General features: G+C 39.6%; 2 protein-coding genes across 2 annotated transcripts in view; one reads left to right on the forward strand and one right to left on the reverse strand.

Moving 5' to 3' along the window:
• Positions 1 to 2367, forward strand: part of RUFY4 (RUN and FYVE domain containing 4) — a 28879-nt gene extending 26512 nt beyond the window's left edge. The window contains exon 13 of the mRNA XM_032227929.1: positions 1869 to 2367. Within this exon, the coding sequence (XP_032083820.1) occupies positions 1869 to 1971 (103 nt within the window). The 3' untranslated portion in view covers positions 1972 to 2367. The remainder of the gene's footprint in view (positions 1 to 1868) is intronic.
• A 19492-nt stretch (positions 2368 to 21859) lies between these two features.
• LOC116504664 (C-X-C chemokine receptor type 1-like) lies at positions 21860 to 22948 on the reverse strand. Its single transcript, XM_032211833.1, has one exon. The coding sequence runs from the start codon at positions 22946 to 22948 to the stop codon at positions 21860 to 21862; it is 1089 nt and encodes a 362-aa protein (XP_032067724.1).
• Between the last annotated feature and the right edge of the window lie 2553 nt (positions 22949 to 25501).

The following is a 25501-nucleotide window of genomic DNA, read 5'->3' on the forward strand; positions in this document are numbered from 1 at the left end:
GACAGTAGACCTGTATTTGAATAGTTCAAATAAAGGATTTGCTCATTGTTTGGCTAAAACTGTAAATTTTGTATCAAAGATCATCAGGAAAGGGATAAAAAAGGAAAGTCCTGATACTGTATAGCTTCTGCACAAATCTCTGGTGCATCCATGATTGTAGTATAGTGTCCAGTTCTGTTCTCTGCACCTCTAAAGGGTACTGTATTGTCACCTTGGTGAAAATGCAGCTAAGGGTCAATTAAAAAGAAGAAGTTAGAGTTACTCATCTGTGAAAGAAGGTTGCATGATATAGAGGTGTGAAATGGCATCAAGGTAGACATTCCTCCCCTCTCATAATATAAGTCCTACAATTACTCAGTTAAGAAGATTGACACAAGATTTAGGACACTGGAAAGGAACACTTTTTTTCACATACCACTTAAACTGTGAACTTTGCTATCAGCAGTTTTGGTGTGCATGGGTTAGAATAGTTTTAAAAGAGATAAACTAGTAAGATAGGTTTCTGGTGTGGCCCCTGGCTTGTGGTTATAATAGCTATACTTTATGCTTTGATTGTGGGTAGCAGGATGCCAGTTATTGGGAACACAAACTTGGCTTGTGGGGCTCAATTGGCATCTGAAATATTGGATTAAGCTTTGTATGATCTAGCAGGACTCTTCAATGTTTACGTATTTGAGATTTACAGAGGTTCATGCTTTTTGAGGTAAGCTAAGGCAATTAATTGTATTAGACCAGTGGTTCCCAAACCTTTTCAGTCCACCGCCCCCTTGGTGCTACAAACTGATCCTCAGTGCCCCACACCCAGTGGTGGAATTCAATTTTTTTTACGACCAGTTCTGTGGGTGTGGCTTGGTGGGCGTGGCTGGGGGAGTCATGTGACTGGGCGGTTTGCACGACGGAAGGAAGATAGTAACAGTAAAATTCAAAACTGTAACAATTAATTGCACATTTATTCAAAATGCAATTTAAAAACCTTTGTAGTTAATGTTAATGCAGCTTCCGGATGGGTGGGGGTGAGTGAGCAAACTGGTTCTAAATGGCTCACTAGAGGGGGCCACCTCCAGCACTCCTCTGACGCCTCCCCTTGCCTCTTAGCGCCCCCTTGCCACCCCTCCTTGCCTCTTAGCGCCCCCCTAGCGCCCCAGGGGATGGTACTGCCCACTTTGGGACCCACTGTATTAGACTTTTTTTGGTTATGGCCTGCTTCCCAGGGAGATAGAATAGAATAGAATAATAGAATTGGAAGGTACCTTGGAGATCTTCCAGTCCAATGCAGAAGGCAGCCATTATCTACCAAAGAGGAGAGAGTCAAGCTATTCTCCAAAGCACTTGAGGGCAGGACAAGAAGCAATGGATGGAAACTAATCGAGGAGAGAAGCAACCTAGAACTAAGAAGAAATTTCCTGACAGTTAGAACAATTAACCAATGGAACAACCTGCATCCAGAAGTTGTCCACTCTCCAACACTGGAAGTTTTAAAGAAGAGATTGGGTAATTATTCCACTGGTTAATTGTTCTAACAGTCAGGAAATTTCTCCTTAGTTCTAGGTTGCTTCTCTCCTCAATTAGTTTCCATCCATTGCTTCTTGTCCTGCCCTCAGGTGCTTTGGAGAATAGCTTGACTCTCTCTTCTTTGGTAGATAATGGCTGCCTTCTGCATTGGTGTATAAACTTCACTGTGCATAGTGTAAACCAAGAAACAAGATTAAATTGTGCTTCTCATTGCTATTGTGTGAGTTAGAGCAATTAGGCAGCATACTGATGAAGCTGAACGTTCAGCCATGATTGTATAATTCTTTTAGATCAGAGAGAGAGAGATAGGCTGGGAATTAGGTCACTAAATTTGTCTTTCCCTTCCACTCCCACAGGTGGTGCAAGAGCACTGTTTGTCATGCTTGTTCAGTGAGTGGTGGGCACAAGGAGCGCTACTGCATAGCATGCTACCAGAAGAGAAATGGTCAGAGCACATGATCCTTGCTCTCATCAAGTCATCCTATACTACCCTGCCTCATTGCAAGCTCAGTTACCTGTCTGCGGGCTGGCTATGAGTGGATTTGAGATACCAGATCCAGAAGAATAAAAGCAAAGGGACTCTTGTGGTGATAAAAGAGATCTGCATATCTCTGTTCAGATTAAGACTGAGCCTGAACAAAAAAAAACCCAAAACACTGAAGTGGTATGGAGCATCCCCTATTTTTTAAACGATGTAACACTATTAATTGTTTGCTTTAATTGGTGTTTCAATGAGATATGAAGCCAGTCTTCCTTCAGCCCTTAGAGCAGTATATACTCTCCCAACCAGCCTACATAAGCAATAAAATATTAAACCATTTGGAAAGCAGAAGGCATTTGATCCAGACTAAGTAATAGAGAAATAAGTATGTACTTGTGATTCAGTCACTTGGAGCGATGCAATAGAGCAAGGGTCTCCAAACTGGGCAACTTTAAGACTTGTGGACTTCAACTCCCAGAATCCCTCAGCCAATCATGGCCCAGGAAATTCTGGGAGTTGAAGTCCACAAGTCTTAAAGTTGCCCAGTTTGGAGACCCCTGCAGTAGAGGCATGGAAGAGACTGAATTAATTTATTCTGGTATAGAATCAGCACTCTGAATATGTAGAAAGAAAAAAAAGGGAATGTGGAACGGAATGATCTCATGGGGAACACTATCCTCACTTCAAAACAGCAGTGGTAAGGTAAAAAGACAGAAGAGAGAATACTAGTGAATGTTTTGGCCACTGCAGATTTTCTTCCAATCCCCACTTTTTGCTCTGCCCCACTCAGGGACCACTCAGATGTAGCTGACATACGCTTCCAACTTTCCCAAGTTGCCCTCTGTCATCTATTATTACAGAGCGAATCTGTTCAGGAGAAAGCATTCAGGTTCTCAGATAGCCCATGAAAAAGTTTTGCTTCAGTCTCCAATATTTGGTGCTGATAAGATTAGCTGGGTTACAATTCCCATGGTCTTCATCAACCAGGACCCTAGTGTTTTGGGATATATATGCAAGACATCAGCTTATGGGAAGTTGATGTAAATTTAGCAGAAATTTAAATTGTTAGTACAGAGTTAGAACACTTGCACAATTGGGGAAATGAACTAGGGGAATTGTGGCTAGGGAAGAGTCCCATTCTATGAATAATAATTGTGTTACCAATTGGTACATAATATGTTTATTCTCGTGGAGGGGAGATATTACCATTAGCTCTGGGAATCATAATTAGGCTACATTCTTATGCTCATCACACTGGAATGCAGATTGAAAGAGTCTTGCTCAGGAGAAACCTGTATACAATTGTATCACTAGTTATGTATTTGCTATGAAATTATGCTAAGTATTTAAGAAATAAAATGTAATGAAAATCACTTGGCTGGTGTGTTGTAAATTCAGATAGCACTTGTATCTTAGGTTGTTTCATAAGTGCTGTTTTAGAAATAGTGGGAAAGTTATTTCAACAGCACTGAAAAAGATTAAAATTAATCCTGCTGCTCTACATATTCTCATGAGTTGGCCCATTATTCATGCATTGCTTTCTATTGGATAAACGTGACTTTGTAGACCATAGAGCCTTGTTTACCTGCCCATCATTTTTCTATGGCAAGCAATATATCAATCTGGGACTTCAGGCACAATTGGTTAAATAATTTGGAAGTGAGTAGTAAGAAAGAGGAGATGAAACATGATTTGCCTCTAGCTTCTGTTTTCTGGCCTGGGATTAATGACCTGGGAAATCAGACTTTAAAAAAAATAATAATCAGATTTTCCCATGGTAGCCTAATAAAATTTAAGAATCTTCTAGAGCATGTCGTTTTCATATAATTAAATCTATGCAATGATAAAAAAAGCATAAGCCACAACAAACCAAATTGCAATCAGCTAGACCCCACATAAAACTGCACTAAATAACATTTAATTAAACATTAAATTACTGCAAAAAAACCTTTTAGATTCAAAGGATATTTTTGTACAGTAGAATTGACTTCCAAATCTAATACATCAGTTGAAGCCCAGTGAAGTTAATCTCTCTCTCTCTCTCTCTCTCTCTCTCTCTCTCTCTCTCTCTCCCTCCCTCCCTCCCTCCCTCCCTCCCTCCCCCTCCCTCTCCCCCTCCCTCTCTCTCTCTTCAGGACAATGTCCTGAAAAGTTAAAATCGAAACTCTTGAGTTTTTGAACCAGCAGCAAATTTTTATTTAGCAGTATTTATGGATAAAAGATTCAGTGGCTAAGATGCTGAGCTTGTCAATCAGAAAGGTCGGCAGTTCGGACAGTGCTGGCTCTTCGGCTTTGAAATGGAGATGAGCACTGCCGCTTAGAGTCAGGAACAACTAGCACATATGTGCATGGAGAGCCTTTACCTTATGAATACTATACCAAAATTACACAGGTTAATACTATACTTTGGAGTAGACAAAGAGAAGCTTTATTTTCACCTAAGAAAAGTATGATAAATGCATTTTAAAGTACTCCATAGATGGAACCTTCACACTTATTGTATTCTTTCATGATAATGTCATTATTCATTTTTATATTGGAGAGGATATAAGGAAAAGAGATTTTTTTCTGCATTTATGGTGGTCTGGCAATATAGTACAGAAATTTAACCAGATTATTAATTATTATCTGTTCACAACAGTGTGAAGTAATAGCTGCCGCTTCTTTGACATTGAGTTCTTCCCAAGAACCTAGAGTCATGTCGTAATGTATCGCCACAATATATGTGCAGATCCAAGCAATGTGGCCTTTTGCAACTGACAGCTGGAAATTTTGTCAATGTGCAGATTTTCTAAGTGCCATCCATGTTATTTTGGCATGGCACCCAGTATTCTGATAACTACTGGGACCACCATTGCTGGTTTATGCTATAATCTCAAGATCTCCTACTTGGGCAGAGTTTGGACCAAGGCCCTTTCCAACTCTGCTTTTCTGTAATTTGTGTTCTGTATTTGGTAATCTTTAAATTTTGATTTTATTATTATGATTTCACAGTCAGCCAGATGTTCAGACTGGAAATGACATTTTTATCCACCTATCGAGTCTTCCCAAGAACCTGGGATGTAGATGTTGGATGGTGTTAGATGTGCAGTCAGTCAGATGTTTAGACTGAATTTGGCATTTTTACCCACCAATCATTATTATTCAAATACAGGAACTGGAACTTCTTAGTGTAGCAAATACTGTAGAGAATAAATCTTTAAGAAATAAATACTGTATAAAATCTTTTTATTAACAATGACAGGACAAATTATATAACCTGTTGGAAGTATATTAAAAGGGATTACATTAAGTCTTTAATTTTATAGAGTGTGGCCCAGTGGTGGGATTCAATTTTTTTTTACTACTGGTTCTGTGGGCGTGGCTTGGTGGGCATGGCATGGTGTTGCTTGGTGGGTATGACTTGTTGGGCGTGGCAGGGGAGGGATACTGTAAAATCTCCATTCCCTCCCCACTCCAGGGGAAGGTTACTGTAAAATCCCCATTTCCTCCTGATCAGCTGGGACTCAGGAGGCAGAGAGTAGATGGGGGCGGGACCAGTCAGAAGTGGTATTTACCGGTTCTCCTAACTACTCAAAATTTCCACTACCAGTTTTCCAGGACTGGTCAAAACCTGCTGAATACCACCTCTGGTGTGGCCCCTGGCTTGTATGGAAAAGATAAAAAATGAAAATAAAAATTATTAGAGAAATAAGATATATTTTATGCTGATTAGTATTGATTTTATCTGCTTACAGGGGCTTATATTCCACTCATGTCCTAGGAAAATTCTAATGGCTTACAGTAAGAAGATTAAAAACATTTTTTTTAAATGATGGCTAAATTACAATAATTCCCATGATGCTCAAGGAACATCCAAAGTATCATACAAAAATCCCTCATAGCAAGGGTAACTCACATTTCCAAGGCTCTGGAAAAGCCATGTTTCAGGGGCTTTTCTAAAAAATCAACTTGGGCAGCATCTAATTTTAGATCATGCTATTTACGAAAAAAATGGGAATATATTTTTCTTGAAGAGTCAGGCACACATCTCCATCATCTAAATAATTTCAGAATTACTATGAAAAAGTAACAAAAATGGGACACTTTCCAAATTGTATATTGTCATATTTATCTGTCTATATTGTGTGTGTGTGTGTGTATGCACACATACACCTATATACATGGATTTGACATGTGTATGTGCGTCTGTCTGTCTGTCTGTCTCTCTCTCTCTCTCTCTCTCTCTCTGAATCAGCTGATCTGAAAAACAGGGAGATAGGTAGGTAGGTAGGTAGGTAGGTAGGTAGGTAGGTAGGTAGCCAGCCATACCCTTATTGGGTTTCGAACCTGTGCTGTGTTACATCTTAAGCAGATGTGTTAACCACTGAGCCACAAGGTCCTCCTCCTTATCACTATATATATTCTCTCTCTCTCACACACACACACACAAACGTATAGGGGGGGGGAGATGGACTTGAATTTTTTTTAAAAATAACCATTCTGTTGTCAAAGGGCAAAGGATGTCTTCTTTCTCAGAAACAGAAGAAGCACAATGAAAGGAGGACTTGTTCCTGGGGTTGACAGCAGATTTGTCTTTTGGCATCAAAATTCAGGCTTCCCTCATTTATTTTTCATACCATAATTCCCACCTGCCAGAAACAAAAGGGTCATTAATGGCATTTTAAATAGCATTGTCTGTTTAGACAGCCATCTGAAAGGGTCAAGAACACAACCCCATTTGTCCTCGATGTCAGTTAAATTGAAAAAGGTCTACTGGTTATAGGTGTATATGCTTGGTATATATGGGTAAATGTGATGGGTTGTTTGGCAAATGTTCAGATTTCTTGTCCCCACTCCTTTTTTAAACCATGTGGTTATTTGCTTCCTCTTAAAACCAATAAGATACTTGCTTTTAATAAGTATTTTTTATGAGAAGAGGTTAAAAAGCAAAAACTTTCATTCTCTCTTTTAAAATGGTCCTTCCCCTCCTTCTGAAGAAGAAACTTTCACCCATATCCCCTTCCAGAGCAGCTTGTGTTATTTTAAAAACAAAGCAACAGTCCCTGCTTCTAAATTTATAGGAAAACCGGATGATACAAAAAGAAAGATGTGAACAGAGAGAAGGCAAGAAGCGAAGCCCTTAGGTCTTCAAAGTACAGTTGCAGTTCTTGAAGTGTTCCCGTGAGATCAAAATACTTCAGGAAGCCTGATGGAACTTAGCATTGCCATGTGATAAATGAGAGAAAAGGAGAATCCAAGATCCTGGATATCTTAGTAACAAAAGCAATGCCTCCAGTTTGTTCTCCTTTTGTCACATCTTGCTAGGACAGCTTCCTTAAAATTGACCCACCCCTCTGCCTTCTTGGTGGAATGTAACACAATTCCCTTATTTACTGTTTACTATTTCAAATATGATTTTGCACTGTACCCATCGTACTAGAAGAGGAATTTCACCCTACTAGGGTAACATGTCTGTGGAGATTCTCAATCATCCAGATCGTGATTGTCCCAAAAGTGCGTTTTTCAAAAGGCAACTGGATTTTGTTTTTTCCTCGAAGACGTTTCGCTTCTCATCCAAGAAGCTTCTTCAGTTCTGACTGAATGGTGAAGGATAGAAGGATTTATATTCCTTGCAGTCATCTGGTTGTTAGCACTCATTCTGAGAGTCATTGAGGCCACTTGAAAGTTTATCTCTGCCCTCAGGGGTCACCTGAATAGTGCAAATGGGTGTGGAACCTTCTTGGAACTGCTGAAAGGACCATGTTGTAACAGGACATAGGTGGTATCCATCCCCCACCCCACTCTGTTGAGACAGGGCTGTTCAATCTTAATGTAGATGGCTTCTTTTAATCCTTTTTCATCAAAAACATCATCAAAAAAGCACAACAAAGAGTGTTCTTTCTGTGCCAATTCAGAAAGCTCAAACTGCCCAAAGAACTGCTGATTCAGTTCTACAGAGCAGGGGTGGGTTTCTGCCGGTACAGTCAAGTATGCGCGTTGGTCAAATTTACTGTGCATTTGCGTACCCGTTCGTCCTGTGGCACCGCACCCAAACGCTCACTCCCCCTGCCCGCCCAGTTGCTGCTTGTTCGCTCACTCGCCCTGCCCATCCGCACCATGTTTGCCCTGCCCACCACTAACTGATTGGCTGGCTCGCCAATTGCCCCGCCTCACCTCTGAGATCCTCACCTTTCTTGCCTTCCCTGCTGCTATTGCTGCCTCCATCAAGTAAGTAAATTAAACGGGGGGCAGCAGCAGGAGCCTAGGCAGCGTGGCCAGTGTTCTAGGCAAGTCCGGGGCCCTCGCGAAGGCCTTCACAAGCTCCCCAGGCTCACTTAGCCCGTATGGCTGCAACTAAGCATGGGGGCAGGGGTGGCAGCAGCGGGAGCAGGAGCCTAGGTGGCACGGGCGTCATTCTAGGCAAGTTCGGGGGACCTCGCGAAGGCCTTCACAAGCTTTCCAGGCTCGCTTTGCCCACGTGGCCTCAACTAAGTGGGGGGGGAGCGGCAGTAGCAGCAGGAGCCTAGGTGACGCAGCCGGTGTTCTAGGCAAGTTAGGGGACCTTGCTCTAGTTAGAACTGCAGAAAAAACAATTGCTACCAACCTGCCTTCCATTGAGGACCTATATACTGCACAAGTCAAAAAGTGGGATGTGAAAATATCTACAGACTCCTCACATCCTGGACATAAATTGTTTCAACATCTACCCTCAAAATATAGGGCACTGCGCAACATAACAACTAGATACAAGGACAGTTTTTTCCCATCACTCTGCTAAACAACTAATTCCCACAACACTGTCAAATTATTTTCTAAGACTGTATTACTATTATTCTTCTCATCCTTCCTAGTACCTAACTCTTCCCAATTATGACTATAACAACGTTGCTTGTATCTTTATGATTTATATTGTTTTATTTGTTTCTAGTATGATTTGATTGCTTATTAGTAACCAATAACTATTACTAAATGTTGTATCTTATGATTCTTTATGAATGTATTTTATTTTTCTTTATTTACACTGAGAGGATATGCACCAAAGACAAATTCCTTGTGTGTCCAACCACACTTGGCCAATAAAGAATTCTATTCTATTCAAATCAGCAGTCTTCTCTATCAAGAATGTGGACTTTGAAAGATCAAAGAGGCCATTAAGTTTGAACAGCCCTCTCTCAATGAAGAGAGAGGGATACGACACCACCTATCTCCTGTTTAAGCACAGTGGTTTCAGGAGTTCCACACCCATCTGCACGATTCAGGTGACCTCTGAGGGCACAGATAAACCTCCAATTGGCCTCAGTGACTCTCAGAAGAAGGGCTAACAACCAGATTACTGCAAGGAATATAAATCCTTCCATCCTCCCGCATTCAGTCAGAACTGAAGAAGCTTCTTGGCTGAGAAGTGAAATGTCTTCAAGGAAAAACAAAGTTGCCTTTTGAAAAAGCACCTTTGGGATCAGACTTTTTACCTTTTAACAGTGGCTGGATGTGTAAAAATCATCAACTGAAGATTTCCATTGGTGAAGACTCAACTGCCAGAAGAATCGGGATGGAGAATCTAAACTCTAGATGTTATTGGAGTTTGATTCCTATTAAATCCCAAATTACCTGGCTAAGGATTAGGGCTGATGGGGCTTAGAATCCATCAATACCGAAAGGCTACAGCTTCTATATTCTCCCATTGAAAGTCTGATGGAACAAATAGAGCTGTATAAAGCAGGGTGGAAAGCAAACCTCAAACAGATTGTAGTTGGTGCTCAACAGTCTCTGCAAGAGATAAAATAGGCATCCATTGCATCCTTTATCTAGCTTTTTCTTGTCTAACTGGGCAATTAAGCAACTGAGTGCAATAGCCGAAGTTCTTAGCCAACTGTTTGTTCCCTCTGCAGGTTTCTGGTGCCATTGCAGAAGCTTCTTAATCTCTTAAGTAAGAGGCTACCAGAAGCTACTGGAAGGGAAGCACAATATCTGCAGGCAAGAAAGGTTATGTGAGTAAACATACCAAGGATGTCATTGAACAAATCCTAGTTGCTAAATTAGATAAATATGAGACAACTGCATTTATGTGTTGCAAATGAACATGAATGTGTTAAGAGAATCTTAAGAGAATGGGAACAGGATTTGTTTCTCTTTAGAAGGCACAGGATGGAAGTTGTATTCTTAGCAGGAAATATTTGGACAAAGGGGCTCCATTCTGCTGGAGAAAAAGAGAAAACATTATTTTTGTCAAGCTGTCTACCACCCAAGGGATGTGGTGTTTCAATGGCTAAGATGCTGAGCTTGTTGATCAGAAAGGTCAGCAGTTCGGTGGTTCGAATCACTAGTGCCACATAACGGAGTGAGCTCCTGTTACTTGTCCCAGCTTCTGCCAACCTAGCCGTTCGAAAGCATGTAAAAATGCAACCTTTGGTGGGAAGGTAACAGCACTCTGTGTGCCTTCGGCATTTAGTCCTGCCAGCCACATGACCACTGAGATGTCTTCAGACAGCGCTGGGAACCAACCAACCTACCACCCATTAAAACTAAACATGTATGTAGGAGGCCAGTATATAATTCATCACTGGTACTTCTTAGCTTTGCCTAACCCTGGAAGATACGGGGAGGTTGCACTCCAATCCATTGGTTGCCAAGCAGGCAAGCAGGCAGGCAGGCAAGCAGGCAGGCAGGCAGGCAGGCAGGAAAGATATATTGTCTTCTTAGAAGGAAATCCCCTTGAGTCTGACTTAGCACCAAGTAATTAGCTAAGCCAATAAATAGAAAATAATGCAATGAGCAAAGGAACAATCACTGCCAAAGCAATGATCAGATAAGCAGGGCTTGAGTCTGAGCCAAGGAAATAATGAGAAAACATCTCAGATAAGCTGCTCTCTGGTCCACATGAAGTTAAAGTGAAGAATGTGCACATTCAGACTTGAAAGATTGCTATCAGCTCTGCAAGATAGAGTAGATATTATATAGGTCAGGGATTTTTTTTTATTGTAAAGTTGTATTAACAGAATCTTGGAAGTCTGAATCTGCTTCCCCTTCCCTCCCTTTATCTTTGTGAGATCTAAGAAGGAACTTCTCTAAGGTTACTGTTTTGCCAATGGAATGGAATGAATGAATGACCTTAGGGAAAGAAAGGAGGAAATGCTACCTAGGAAACCGTCAAATATCTGAGGCAGGTGCTTGCAGTCATTTCATAATCAGAGAAAAAAAACTTAGGAAAGACCCACTCTAATCAATCATGCAATTGATCAAGTGGAAACGGGAAGTTTATGACTTCAGACTAGCAAGACTCTAGTAATGTAACCTTCTGTAGAGATTCTCAATCATCCAGAGGTCATGGTTGTCTCAAAGGTGTTTTTTCAGAAGGCAACTGAACTTTCTTGTTTTTTCTTTTGAAGACATTTAGCTTCTCATCCAAGAAGCTTCCTCAGCTCTGACAGCCCTTCCATTCCCCACTATCTTTTCAGAGCTGAAAAAGCTTCTTGGATGAAAAGTGAAATGTCTTCAAAAGAAAAAAAATCAAGAAAGTCCAGCTGCCTCCTGAAAAGGCACCTTTGGAATAATGTAACCTTACAATTGAGGGACACAGTGGCTCAGTGGCTAAGATCTGAGCTTGTCAATCAGAAGGTGGGCAGTTCAGTGGTTCGAATCCCTAGCACCGCATAATGAAGTGAGCTCCCGTTACTTGTCCCAGCTTCTCCCAACTTAGCAGTTCAAAAGCACGTAAAAATGCAAGTAGAAAAATGGGAACCACCTTTGGTGGGAAGGTAACAGTGCTCCCCGTGCTTTCGGCGTTTAGTCATGCCAGCAACATGACCATGGAGACATCTTCGGACAGCATTGGCTCTTCGGCTTTGAAACAGAGATGAGCACCGCCCCCTAGAGTTGGGAACGACTAGCACATATGTGCGAGGGGAATCTTTACCTTTAACCTTACAATAAAGTAGAATTAATTCATTTAGTTGTGCTTCCTGCCTGGTTTACCTGGGAGGGCTGATAGCCCCTTACTCAGGTTTCTTTTATCTGACTTTTCTTTTGGTACCAGCTCTGCAACTTGTCCCTCAAGGGCCTTCCTTCTTCATACAACATTTTTACAAGATAGATCAGCACTATTGTGGGGGTTTTTTTGTAACAGCTCTAGTAACTGAACCTTGTAAGTCTGAACGTGCTTCTTGCTGCCTCATCCTTCAAAATGAGTTCCAGATCAAAGCTACAAAACTCTGGACAACTAATAGATGGAAGTACAATTCTAACTTTAATTATTTGATGCAATGATTATATGAGTTGTTGCAGCCCAATTCTATTTACTATTAGTGTAGTAAAATAGGTCAGAAGAATTGGGGATAATTTTAAGCCCTCCACATTTGAATTCTCCAATTGTGCCCTCTCCAAATACACCAGGAGTACACTTTTGCCAGGAATTTGGGCCATTATAGCCCCAACAGAACAGGACGTGCTAAATTAGGGAGATTGCTGAAACTTTTCTAACTATGAATCTTGTTATGCTTTCCAACCTAAAACGTTGGGAAAAGTAACATAAAGGGAAGGAGCAGGAGTCTGTTCATCTAGCAACATAATACTTCTCCAAAAATTGAATGGAACAGGATCAAATTAGGATTGAGGAAAAAGAAAGACTGAGTCCAAATATAGATCAGATCCGACTTAGGCTGTGAAGGGAAAAGCATCCCCTTTTGTGGTATAGACAGGTAGGCAATGAATGATGGTGAGTATTTAGTTACTAGCTGGATCCCTGTGCTTCATGATTAAACTATGTGACCGGACTACGCAGGAAAAACTCTGTTCACAATCCATTGGCTCAGTGGTGGTTGGTGATTGAAACACATAAGGGAATATCGCTCCTGCTGCCTTGAGTCCAGAAGCAGTTTCATAGGTGGAAGACATAGACATTTTGGTGAGGTACTCATGTTTAGTACTGTAAGGAGCCCCAGGCTGCTCCTGAGTGAAAGAGTGGAACGTCTGCCAGTTTGAACTGAGGTAACGGAATGTCAGGCAACTAGCAGTTGGAACAGAATTCTTTTCAGGTGGGGAGGAGGAGTAGAACTCCTTAGCAACACACCGTGTTAATTACTGTATAAGAAATATTAATGATCTGATGGTCATTTCAAAAAATCCTTTCATAGCGAGCTCTTAGAAGCCAAGAGGAACTTATGTGCCAAATTTCAAGTTTGTAGGTTTTACAGTTCTGGAAATTTCATGATGTTTTGTGAGTAGCATTTTGCTTTTATATATATAGATACGCCTATGTTCTTCCTCCCTCCAGGTCACATGACCCAGAGTAGAGTCAACCTTCTCTAAGTCCATCAAAACCTGGCTGTGTCAATAGGCTTAGGATCTCAAGGAAATGATGAGTTGATGAGAAGATACTATTTTTTGCAATATCAAATGCTGCTTTCGTACCTTTTAATCATGCTTTTAACTGCTATTTTTTATTCTGCTATTTTATGGTTTTATTTTTTTATATACTCAGAGCATTTGTGAGATGGGTGGCAATATAAATATGATAAATGAAAATGTAGCCCTCCCCATGCTTCTTAAATCCTTCCCCTACCCCAAATATTTTTGTATTATTGCTGATAAAGGCTGGTAAATTATTGCTGCATACTTTTTAAAGCCTTTTTTTTTTAAAGAAACCAACTCACAACAGTGCCTTAAAGTGCAGTCTGGTGCACAGTTACATTGCTTGGCTTGATAAAATCCTGTACACTTAGAGGGGCATAGGAAGCAACTTGAGATCTCATTGGTCCACAGAGCTGATCATCATTCTTAGTACTAAGCTCCACTCTCCGGGATTTCAGATATTTCAGCTAGATGTTATCCCGTCCCAATGGATATATCAGAAAATGAACTGAGATCTCATTTGCAGAAACTAGATGTTCTCCTCCTGTGCAATTGCATTTGTTCCATATTCTACAAAGTTTACCTACAGTATTCTGTGGTTTCAAATAGTATCGGTATGTATTATAAATCATTACTCAACTGCTTTCAAATTAGGGTAAGTTGCTTTTAATTCATTGTTTCCCATTTTTTAACACTGAGTATGTGCGCTGTAATTAAACAATCTTTCTCAAGTCTAGGGAAGTGACATTCAGGCCGCAAAGGCAATAGCATCTTCCCCCTGTGGTCCTGGGGACTCCGGCCAAGAAATCTGGTGGCTCTAATTTTACAGTTCCTATAGGTGGTTACCAATTTGTAAATTTGGCTACACCTGCCATCAGAATTGATGGGGAAACCTTGGGAAGGTTTCTTTTTTTTTCTTTTGAAAATTATCCTGCTAATCACAACCCTTTACTCTCCCAAGATGTGTGTTTCAATCTGTGCTGTAAAGGTGACATCAACATTTTACAGTATATGAAGAGGATGTGAGGGGTTGTTTGCAAAAAAGAAAACACTGTTGGGTAACAGTTGACTGGTTATCTTGGAAATGACTATGTCTGTAGCCTTATGAACCCCAGATTTCAGTGCTTGTGGTGTGTGTGGGGGATGATGGGGGGAAATTATGGTCCTTGATTGCAGCAAGCTATTCTATCTGTTGTAAGAACTGGTTCTCAATCCAGTAAAGATTCAAGGTACTATTACAAAAATAACCAACTGCAGTGATGTCTACAAGAGGGATCAATCCAGTCAATCTGATGAGAGCAACATCCCATCATTGTGATGCAAGTCCATATCTTTTGGATGTGTAACTTGATGTCATATGCACATTCGAAAGGAACAGAGTTTGAAGTGCAACAGAATGGATGCTGCTTCCATTATTTGATTAAAGCAGCCATAGCTGGAAGTGCCCTTGGCTAGCTGTAGACAACCTTGTTACCACCACAGAAAGAATCACTTCCAGTTCAGACAACTCACGTCTGGATTGAAAAAGTCTGGATGACCATTAGTTGGCAGTAAAGATGAACCTCTAAACTGCCAACTAATGGTCATCCAGACAAATTATTTCCTGCCATCTAGTGCGTTTTCATAGCCCAAATAAGTAACTCTAACCAAAATACCACACAGAATATACGGTAGACTGTGTAAAAAGTGAGAAATTTCTCCCACCCTCAAAGAAGGGTATGGAGAAGTCATGTAAAAGCCCAAATACAGGGACATGACATAATGTAAATCTTCTCCAAGAACTTAAGGGAATGTGAGCTATATACACCATTCTAACAGCAGGAAAAAAAATCACATATGGTCAAGATTTGGAAATAATACTGTTCTATCCAAAGAAAATGGAGATAAGGCTTAACTAACATATTAGGCCTAACAATATAATTTCTTTTATTTACATTTAGCATGTTTTTGTAAACTAGCCATTCTAATCTGCAATCCATGGTTCATAGTAGAGTATGTATCATATGTAAACACAGCCATGTCGTTAATCCAGTAAGCCATGAGTTTTAAAGTATGGCTTAGTGAGATCAAGTGAGAAAGAATTTTTTAAAAACCTGTTGAAGCAGATAGATACCAGACATCTGGAATTGCTGGACTGATAAAACTGTTACTCAGAATCTTCATGTTCAAAAGATTATAGTGATATGATTTATAATTAAGAGATTACATATCTCTTAATTAATCATTTTTGCTATATTATACATTACGGGGAATATATGCTAAGAAAATGATTTTGCAATGTATGAAAGTTAGACTAGCTTTATGTCAGTGGATATTATTCTCTCATTCTGTAATAACTCTGCAACTAATTTTTACAGTTCTCTGCAAATAGATATGGTATTGTAATCTGTGTTTTGCATGCATTTTTTTATTTACTAATTTATGATTAAGTTGATTTTCTTGGCTGCAAAGCTCCAGAAAATTATTAGAGGACAGCAAAGAATAATGGTTTGTGATACCTTTTTTTTTTCTTCAAATAAACATCTCCCACAGGCTCAACAGCAGTTTCATGGTGAATGGTTATTAACTCCATTCTCAATCCACCCATGGAAATCTTGTGACAAGCATACCCATACATACACTATGTTTGCATATTAGCATCAACCTTTTTTAAAAAACCTTGCAAGAGAGTTCAAATGACATATTTTCTAACTATCTCTTCATGATATTTTCTAAAGTAGGCTTCTTCATTCAGTTGCATCACACTTTGGTGCAAATTCAAATAATATGTTTTATTCACTACTGAACAAGTCAGAATGATCAGATTATAAATAATTATGAGTCCTGAATTATGGTTTACAAATCGCAATGATTACCTCCACAAATTGGACTAATACATTTATGAACTGTGTGAACTCTGAATGTGGAGTTTTAGAGTTTTAATATTTTTGTTAACACAGCCTACTTTACAAAAGGATGCTTTGCATCTACACTTCCAAATCCTTTTTAAAATCCATTAGTCTGACATTTGGTGTCCCCTTGCCACTAGTATTATGAATTAAAATCTTGGATCCTCCATTTAAAGCACCTGGAACAAAGTTTTGGGAAATTATTCCTTTAAAATCCTAAATGGGATAATTAATTAATTGACCAATTGTAGTTGACTTGGGAAATGTAATATTCCATTTACCTATTTCCAGAAAGGTATAGAGTTTTCATTTTGATTCAAATGTTCTCTTCCATTAGCTTTGGTGATAGGAACAAATTAAATCAATTGTTATTTTGATGTAAATATCTGAAACTCTACCATACATTCTGAGTAGGATTGCAGTTCTTTTTTTAGTAGGTTGTAGAGGAGATGCATATCTTGGCAACATTGTCCCATGTCACAAATTTTGAAATTAGTGTGGCAACACAACTGATTTCAGAAGGCAGGCAATGAGGACACATATTTTTCAACAGAACATAACAACAAAGTCAGTAGCTGGGAAGGAGAAGAAAAGTATTTCATGCTTCCTATACACTTCCTATAATTTCAGCCCCAAAATTATATTGAAAAACTAGGGTAAAATTGAAAGAAAACAAATTTACCTCTTTGAACTGCTACACACGTCATTCCTTTGAGAATAATTTAAGACAAAATCTCACAACCCTCCCTTCTCCTTTCTACCTCAATTCACCTTAAATTATTGACCTGTACTAAAATCCAGGGTTCCAGTACAAATACAATCCTAATATAATATAATTTATATAATATAAATATTATGTATTTATTGAATTTAGAGCCCACTTGCTCTCTGAAAATTCAAAACAACTCTGTGGACTGCCATAATTTTATCCTTGCAATCACAGTTCTGTGAAGTCAGTTGTACTTAGGGGGGGAAATGACTCAGTCTGTTCTGGGCCTGAAGGGGGATGTGGGGTTTGGATATGCATCCAAGTCCAATTGCAACAACTACAGTACATAACACAAATAGAACTATTAGGACTGGCCTTAACATTAGGCAAAGTGTATTGGTTGGTTGTAGAGCAGACGTTCCTAAACATTTGCTATTACACCTCGCTTTAGTCTAATCTTAATGTACATAGGTATCGTAAGAATCCAACCACCAAAATGAACAATGAAAACAATGTCATGAAACTCTGAGAAAGGTAGATTTAGCGTAGTAATGTAACTAAAAGCTTCTTTAATCTTCCCTGGACTCTGTCTGCAATTCCACAAGGTAGATATACTTCACTGTTCTACGGAGTCAAGGAAATGCTTTCCCTTGTGGGAAAGAGGCAAGAATTGTTCTGTAAGCAAGGAAGGCTGAAACTTTCTTTAAGTCCTGGAAAGCAAGATTATATTTGGAAGAGACTCAGGTAGAGTCCTCCTCATTTAATGGGATGTAAGAGGGAGAGGAGGCCAGGTTTGCAATATTTTGTTACTATAGCCTATCTAAAAAAAAAGATTATAGTTCTAATCTTTCTCTGAGTTGATTTCCTTTTTAAAAAAAACTAATTAAAGATTATAATTGAAGTAGTAAAAACTATCACAAACTAAAAAAGAGTAAAAACTGCATGTCAAGGTTCCGAGTAATGCATCCATCAGAAGCAGAATTCCAAGACAGGTAGATTCCTCAAAGAACATGTTTATTGGCTTTGTCATATCGGCACACCTAGTGAAAACCAACTCTAAAAGTTCCCACAGTTTTCCCCCTAATTAAAAGAGCAAATATTTCCCTCCCCAGATGTCACTGGTCACATTGTCCAATGAAAGCAGCTAGGAGGCTGCTCAGTCACTCCTCTCCTCCTTCACTTGTCATCTGTTGGGATGACCTTGGTTCCCACAAGAAAACTTTTTGTTTTGACTGCTCTGTCTACTTCCCCCCTCCCTTCCCCCTTTCTAAGTTTGTGGCAACTATGAATGAGGAAAAGATGGCTTCAGCCAGGTTCACTTCAGAGTTGACAGTGTGTGATCGTCCGGGGCATGGCACAAAGGCAACACAGTCAGAGAACCAGTATGAGACCTTTTATTGGCTCCAACTTTGCTCCCAATATCCTGTGTACTCTCCGGCCTGGAGAAAAGCTCTTCCACAAACCTGCAGCAGTCTCTAGCTGCAGATACTCCAGTCCAAATGTTGTAAGCAGATGCAATCAATCACTCCAGCAGGGCAAGATAATGAGTCTAAGAAGTGAAGGTAATAATTCCAGCAAAGCAAGATAAGCACACAGTAGCACAGCAATAATATAAATAGTCAGGAGGAATGCCGGGACACAGCAATAATATAAATAGTCAGGAGGAATGCCGGGAATGCAGGCCACAACACTAGATGAATTCAGTGTTTGTTCTCGACAAATGCCCCTCCTAACTGCCTTGCCTTTAAACTCCATCCCCAGGTGTGCCTTGTGAAGGGAATCGGGACCATTTCCTTCTCGTAAGCCATGAAACCCACGTTATTCTCTTCTGCGTTCTTCCCTGCATGCCCTAGGATGAGGAGAGGGTGGGCCTTGGTCTTCATCTGAACCCCTCTCCCTTTTTCTATCTCTTCCCTGCTCTGCCCAGTCTGACTTCACCCTTCCCCATTTTCCTCCACAGCCAAGGGAGCCACTACCCGCTCTCTGTCAGGTGTTAGTCTTCCATCTCAGAGACAGGGGCATGGCACAGTGCAAAGGAAAGGGAAAAATGTAGAGGGAGGGAGGAATGCACTGTTTTCAATTCTTCTGTGGCCCCTTGCTCAGATAGTCCTCAATTTATGGCTGTTCGTTTAAAACTAATCCAGAATTACAACAGCCATGGAATGAGTGCTTTATGTCCCGTAAAGCATTTCTTGCTATCGCAAAATGAGGTATCACCATCCCTGTGCTCACATGATTATGATCTGGGTGCTTGGAAATCTGTCCACACTTAACACTGCTCGCCAAGTACCTCGCAATCATGTGGTCACCATTTGCAATCTTTTCTACTGGCTTCCAGAAAGTCATTGTGGAAACTGGCAAGGAAGGTTACAATTCCTTGCCAGCTTCCACAAAGGGAGCTCCTTGAGAGTGAAATGGCTGTTTGCTGAGAAAGAATCTCAACTGAGAAGGAATCTCAGCTGTGTGTGGAGCTACGTGTGGAGCTACGTATGATTCTCTCCCCCACCCCTGAAAGGTAGACATTCAAGAACAAAAGGGCTGCCTAAAGAGGTCAGGGGAACTCTTCCAGCAGAATGCAAAATGCAGACATGGAAGTCAAATCCCAAAGATCTGAGCTCTGTTTCTGTAGTCCTTCAGAGGAGTTCCCCTTCACACATGGATGGGAGCTGAACTCAGCAAGCAGCCCTTTTGCTCCATCCACTTAATGACATGGAAGATGGCTTAATGACTGCAACTGGAAATGCCAGGATTGCAGTTGTTGAGCAAATCAGCAGTCACATGGGCATCTTTCTTAACAACCACTTTGTGCAACTACTAAGATTCCAGTCCCAATTGTAATGATAAGTCAAAACTACAATTGCAGTCAAATTTCATTTCTCTAAAATGGTATAGGGTTTCCTGCCTGAGCAGGGGGTTAGACTAGAAGACCTCTAAGGTCCCTTCCAACTCTGTTATTCTGTTAAACTATAGCACATGTATTGTGGTGATCAGAGCCGGACACAATATTGATTGTTATGTCTGACTAGTGCAGCATAGAATGGAACTATCAGTTAGCATGATCTAAACACTGTATCTATGTTGATGTAGTTCAACATTGCACTACCTCTTTGGGCAACTGGAATATATTGTTGGCTAAGACTTAACCTGTTGTGAGCAAGACACCCAGATCTTTCTCACAAATATTGACTTTATTTATTCAAACATTTATATCAGCATTTTCCCAACTTTTGTATCTTGGTGGCCCAGTGGGTGGAACAGGGAAACCAGGCTGCGCAAGCAGCTCAACATGCACATCTGCATGCGTGCTAGCCTGCCACTCGCACAGGTCAAGCTGTGCTTGCATATATGCATACCAGCCTGTTATTCGCAGAGACCAGTTCCAAATAGGACATGGTCCAGTAGTGAGTAGTGGCCCAGAGGGGTGGGGATCTCTGATTTATAGCGCCATCCATCTTTCAACCAACTCTGGGAGGACCCTAATCAAAAGTACTACTGTTGAGCCAGACACTAGCTTGTAGTTGTGCTTCTGGGTTTTCCACCTAACCTGACATATTTCATAATTGAACTTCATTTATTGGAAAAACAGGAGCAGACAGAGGAGCAAAGCATAAAATTGTACAGTCTGTGCTACTGTGAAATGTGTCCGTTTTCTACATGCCAAGCACCAGGTTCTACCTAATTTTAAATGCTCTCAATAGAAAGTGTATACTACCTGAAGTTTTCCTCTGGCGCAGTCTTCCAAATGAGCAAGTTGTTATAACATGTTCAGGATACATAGAATAGCTCATATAAATGTAATATTCTTATGATTCTACCAGTTGTGTGTGTTTCAGAAACAATTCAGAAACACCCAGAAAATATAAGAGATATAAAATAGAAAAGGAAAGAATCTTGATTAATGCAGCATGTTATCTGATAAGACGTATCTTGCCTAGACAAGGCTAGCAAAAAACCGGAAAATCAAAGTGTATTTAATGTCTGCCAGTTTTTCAAATTTGAAATACCTGCACACTAATGACAAGTTTCCTGAGAAGAAAAGAAGAGAAACTTTTACCCCACCATCACCATCAACCAATATAATTATTCAGTGTAGAGAGCTCATGCTAAGATCAAAACTATCCTTGGTTACCCAATAGACACTTGGCTCTGCAGGATTTTGATCTTGGGAGGAGACAGCAGTGCACCCCATCCCTCCACTGGACAAATACCTTTCTCCCCCACCCCCTCCAGATTAGGACAGTACGTATTTGTATCATTTTTTAAAAAACAAAACAAAACTGCATTGATTTAGTCATAATTGCACAGGCAAAATTATTTTTATTCAGATTCACAAGTGTACCGAATGTACAATATTGAAAAGACGGGGGGGAGGGGGGGAATCAACATTTTTGCTTCTTCAACTTCTCTCTAATGTTTATGTTTAGTAAAGCTCAAATGAAAATGGTGGCTTCATCTACCTAAATGCATGCTAGATTTTGATTTTGGACAGATGGGCTGTAGAAAAAACAGATTTTATGTTCCATTTATAAAAAACATTCCATAGATACAAACTGGCAGACTTAATTTGCAAAGGGGCAATAGCCTGTTCTTAGAGAATAATATTTTCAGATGTTCAGAATGTGGTATTTCAGATTGTTTGGATGGAGGATAGCCTGGGTATGACTCTAGCTTCCTTACTCTTTTTGTTTAATGAAACAGATACCATATTAAAATAAGAAAAGTGATAAAAATTAGGGGAAGGAAGGAAATCAAGACACCAGTCACACATTTTGGAGAAATGTCTTTACAGAGAAATAAACAGAGTTTTTAACAACGGCATTAGTAGCATTTCCAAATCAAAGCAAAGAGTGATCTCTATAGTTTTTGATGTAACACCATGGAAGATGTCAGGTTGCCCAGACAAAGAATTTTTTCAGTTGCCTTTTCTTCCACCAGGTAAGTTTATTTCAGGGTAGTTGAAGTGTTAACAGAAGTTGAATAGGTGGATCCTAACCTATATCGATTCAGGGTCTCTTTGCTGATGATACCACGTGAGACCAAGATCTTGAGGAAGTTGTTCCGGAATTTCTGTCCTATAAAGGCATATATGATGGGGTTGATACAGCAGTGAGCAACTCCCAAAATCTCAGTACCTGACAAAGCGTCATCAATTCTGTCTCGAACTGAGCAGGTCTCCTTAATGTAGTGAAGCCTCAACAAAGTATCAAAAAGAAGGGTGATGTTATAAGGCAGCCAACAGATCACGAAGACCAGCACTACAACCAAGATTACTTTCATTGCCTTCTTCTTTTGCTTGTTCTTCATCTGGTAGAGTCTGTGCATTGTTATTCCATAGCAAATCATCATGATAGTCAAGGGGAGGAGAAAACCAAACACCTGAGGTAAAATTCTCAGTACTATCCTCCATTCAGTTGTTTGATTCCCACCAATGTTCTCATAACAAAATCTGTTAGAGAAATTTGAGACTGTAAAAACTTCCCGGAAGCGGATCACAGGAAGTGAGAAGAGGAAGGCAAAGAGCCAAATGCTGATGCAAACAAATTTGACCCAGTGCCTCTTCTGAGTGGCTGCCCGAGTAGCATAAACGATTGCCAAATAACGATCAAAGCTGATAAAGGCCAATAGGAGAACACCGCTGTAGAAGTTGACTTCCTTCAGGACTGAGGTGATTTTGCACATGAAGGTGCCAAAGATCCACTCATGAGCTCGATACACAGCCCAGATGGGCAAGGTGACTGCAAAGAGAAGGTCGGCAATAGCCAGGTTCAGGAGATAAACATCAGTAACAGAATGATTTCCTTTGCTGTAGCTCACCACCAGAATCACCAAGGAGTTGCCCAGCAGGCTCAAAATGCAGACTAGAAAATAGATAAATGCTACAATATATTTCATTGTAACTGTTGTATGCTGTAGTTTGCAAGTTTCTGTAAGTCCATCTAGGTAATCTGTAGTATCATTCAAGGAATAACTATAGTTATCTAGAATGCCTGAAAGCTCAATATCGTCCCAATTGAATATGTTGTCCCCCATCTTGGATCTTGCTGTAGATCTGTGTAGAACATGAAGCAAAGACAGGTCAATAACTTTTTTGTAGACAAAAGGCAACCTCCTGATCATAAAGTGATTCTTTAAGGCATCCAACAGAGATCAAAATTGGTCAAAAGAAAGAAAAGCTAATAGACTTAAACATAGCACTGGGCATACACAATTCCATACAGTTGTTAAAATTGCAGAATGCTCATCTCATGAATGCCACTGGCAAACCCTGCCTCCCGGCTAATGATGCTAAGCCACATCTAGCCATCCAGCATAAATTTGTGCAGGAGGGATGTACATGTGTGAAGGATGACTTCTACATGACCAAGACCCAGCTGAAATCACAGATGACTGCAGAAGGCTGGGTTTATTTATAGCATCATAAATGGGGGCAGGAGAGAAAGACTGCAGCTTTTCTTGATTCCTTCTGTCCTTGTATGAACAAAATAAAAGATCACTCTAAAATATTAAGGTAGATGCACTTGTGAAGTGAGACTGACTAATGATGGAGACTGAGGCAGGAAAATATGTACAACTCAAACTTGCAAATGAAAAAAAAAAGACCCCTTTATTTTCCACACCCAACTCCAATTTTTTTTCTGAAAACAACATGAGATCCCATAGATCTGGGACTGGCAAGGACCTCACTGGAAAATTATCGCTATCCACAAATAAATGCTTTTAACATCAAGATAAAAGTATTCTTCATTTCAATGTGACAGATATTAGGGATTTTAAATGACATGTAAATATTGAAACATACATGATCAGAGACAGAAAGACTGTTTTTTCTCTTGTTAGCTGTGACATATAAAGAATGTAACAATTACAAAGCACAGTTGTTAGTTTGGGTATGTCTTTTTTCTCTCTCATTTCCTCTGTCCATGAAGTTTTCATTATATTCATTATATGCTTATGAATAGATTCATAAAGGAATAATGCATAGGTGTACGCAAGAGATGCTGCAATGATCAGGGAAAGGACTTTACATTTTATACCTTATACTTACTATATATATTGTACATTTTTATGTTATGTGGTTTTATTTATTTTATTTAATTTATGGCTAGTTATTTATTGTTGTATACCACCCAAAGACACATTGTTTGAGTTGGGCAGCATCATAGAACTCATAAGCAAATAAATAATACATGAAAACAGCTACTGATTAATAACTCACAATTGTGATTGTATGCCACATCAATCTTTATTCTTAATTATGAAAACACAAACTTGCATTTTTTAACTTCACAGAAAGAAACAAAAAGAAAAATATACTTTAATACAATCCAGAAATCTCTTTTTTATTGTTTTGTACTAAATTAATATCATTCTTTGAACCTGTATATTTTCTAATTTTAATCAATTTGTATTGGGGTTTTTTGTGTAAAATAATTTTAATTCAGTGCTCATATTCTTGAAGACCTAGGCAGTGAAAGCGCTTGATTTATAATCTCTCTAAATCAGAGATGTCAAACTGGCGGTCCGGATGCATCACGTGCAGGCCATGCCCACCCAAGCTCCGTGAAGAGAAAAAACATCGTGAAACATCATATGATGCAACATGATGCGGCGAGTTTGACACCTGTGCTTTAAATCATTCCTACAAAAAATGCAAATCAGAATTTACACAGCTATTAAGTAGCCAAAAGTAGTTTGGGAATCTCTGTATAAGGAAATTACTTGGCAAATATTGAATGCCACTTCAGAACATCTTCTGTATATAATTGCAACTGCTGCATGTCACATAATGAAAAAAAACCTGAATACTCTTTACACCACCTTGATGACTTCCAGAACTATTGGATTATTCTTATTTTCCTTATGCCAAAAAGCAAAAGAAGATGAACCACAATTAGCTATCTTACTACGAGATCTGAAGAAACTCTACAGCTAAGCATAGCTACTTTCAAACAAGAAAATTCTCTTTTAATATGGAGTGAAGTGATTTAAAAAACTTTACGTCCCATGAAGATGTTCCTATTATTTTGCAAATTTAGTGTTCAATATTTCTTTTCAGCATTAATGAAATAATGGAAATACCAATAAAGAAGAATATTGAGAGTTCAGTGTTGAAATGAAGTGTCCTTGGTGCTCTCTGATCTTGGTTGTTTTCTTGTGGATACTATTTCATTACCCAAACCAGGTAACATCATTAGTAATGAAACATCTGCAAGAAAACAACCAAGTTTGGAGAGCACCAAGGACTCCTCATAATGGAAACATTCAAGTACTTATTCTGGATAGATCCTTATTTTTAACTTAAGGTAGGGGATGATTCTGCAAAGGCACTCTCTGTGTCCTTAAGGATGTTTGATTCCAGATACACAAGTCCCAACAATTAAAAGACATTGTGCAGCTCTTTTCCTACTTAATAGACTAGAATGAAAAGTGGATTTACAGACCAAGGCTTCCAAAAGATCAGCCAAATGCTTTCTTAAATCTGTTGATTCTCAAATTCTCCCGCATGCCAATTGTTCCCATCTAGGTGAGAACAACTGCTTTCCTTCCCAATGCAATGAGTGGTTTTTAAAAAGTTCAACATAA

This window comes from Thamnophis elegans, chromosome 1 (assembly GCF_009769535.1).
Source record: "Thamnophis elegans isolate rThaEle1 chromosome 1, rThaEle1.pri, whole genome shotgun sequence".
NCBI classification, from domain to species: Eukaryota; Metazoa; Chordata; class Lepidosauria; order Squamata; family Colubridae; genus Thamnophis; species Thamnophis elegans.

Excerpts from the sequence above, each read along its gene's own strand:
- LOC116504664 (XM_032211833.1), bottom strand. The coding sequence starts at position 22,948 with ATGGGGGACAACATATTCAATTGGGACGATATTGAGCTTTCAGGCATT.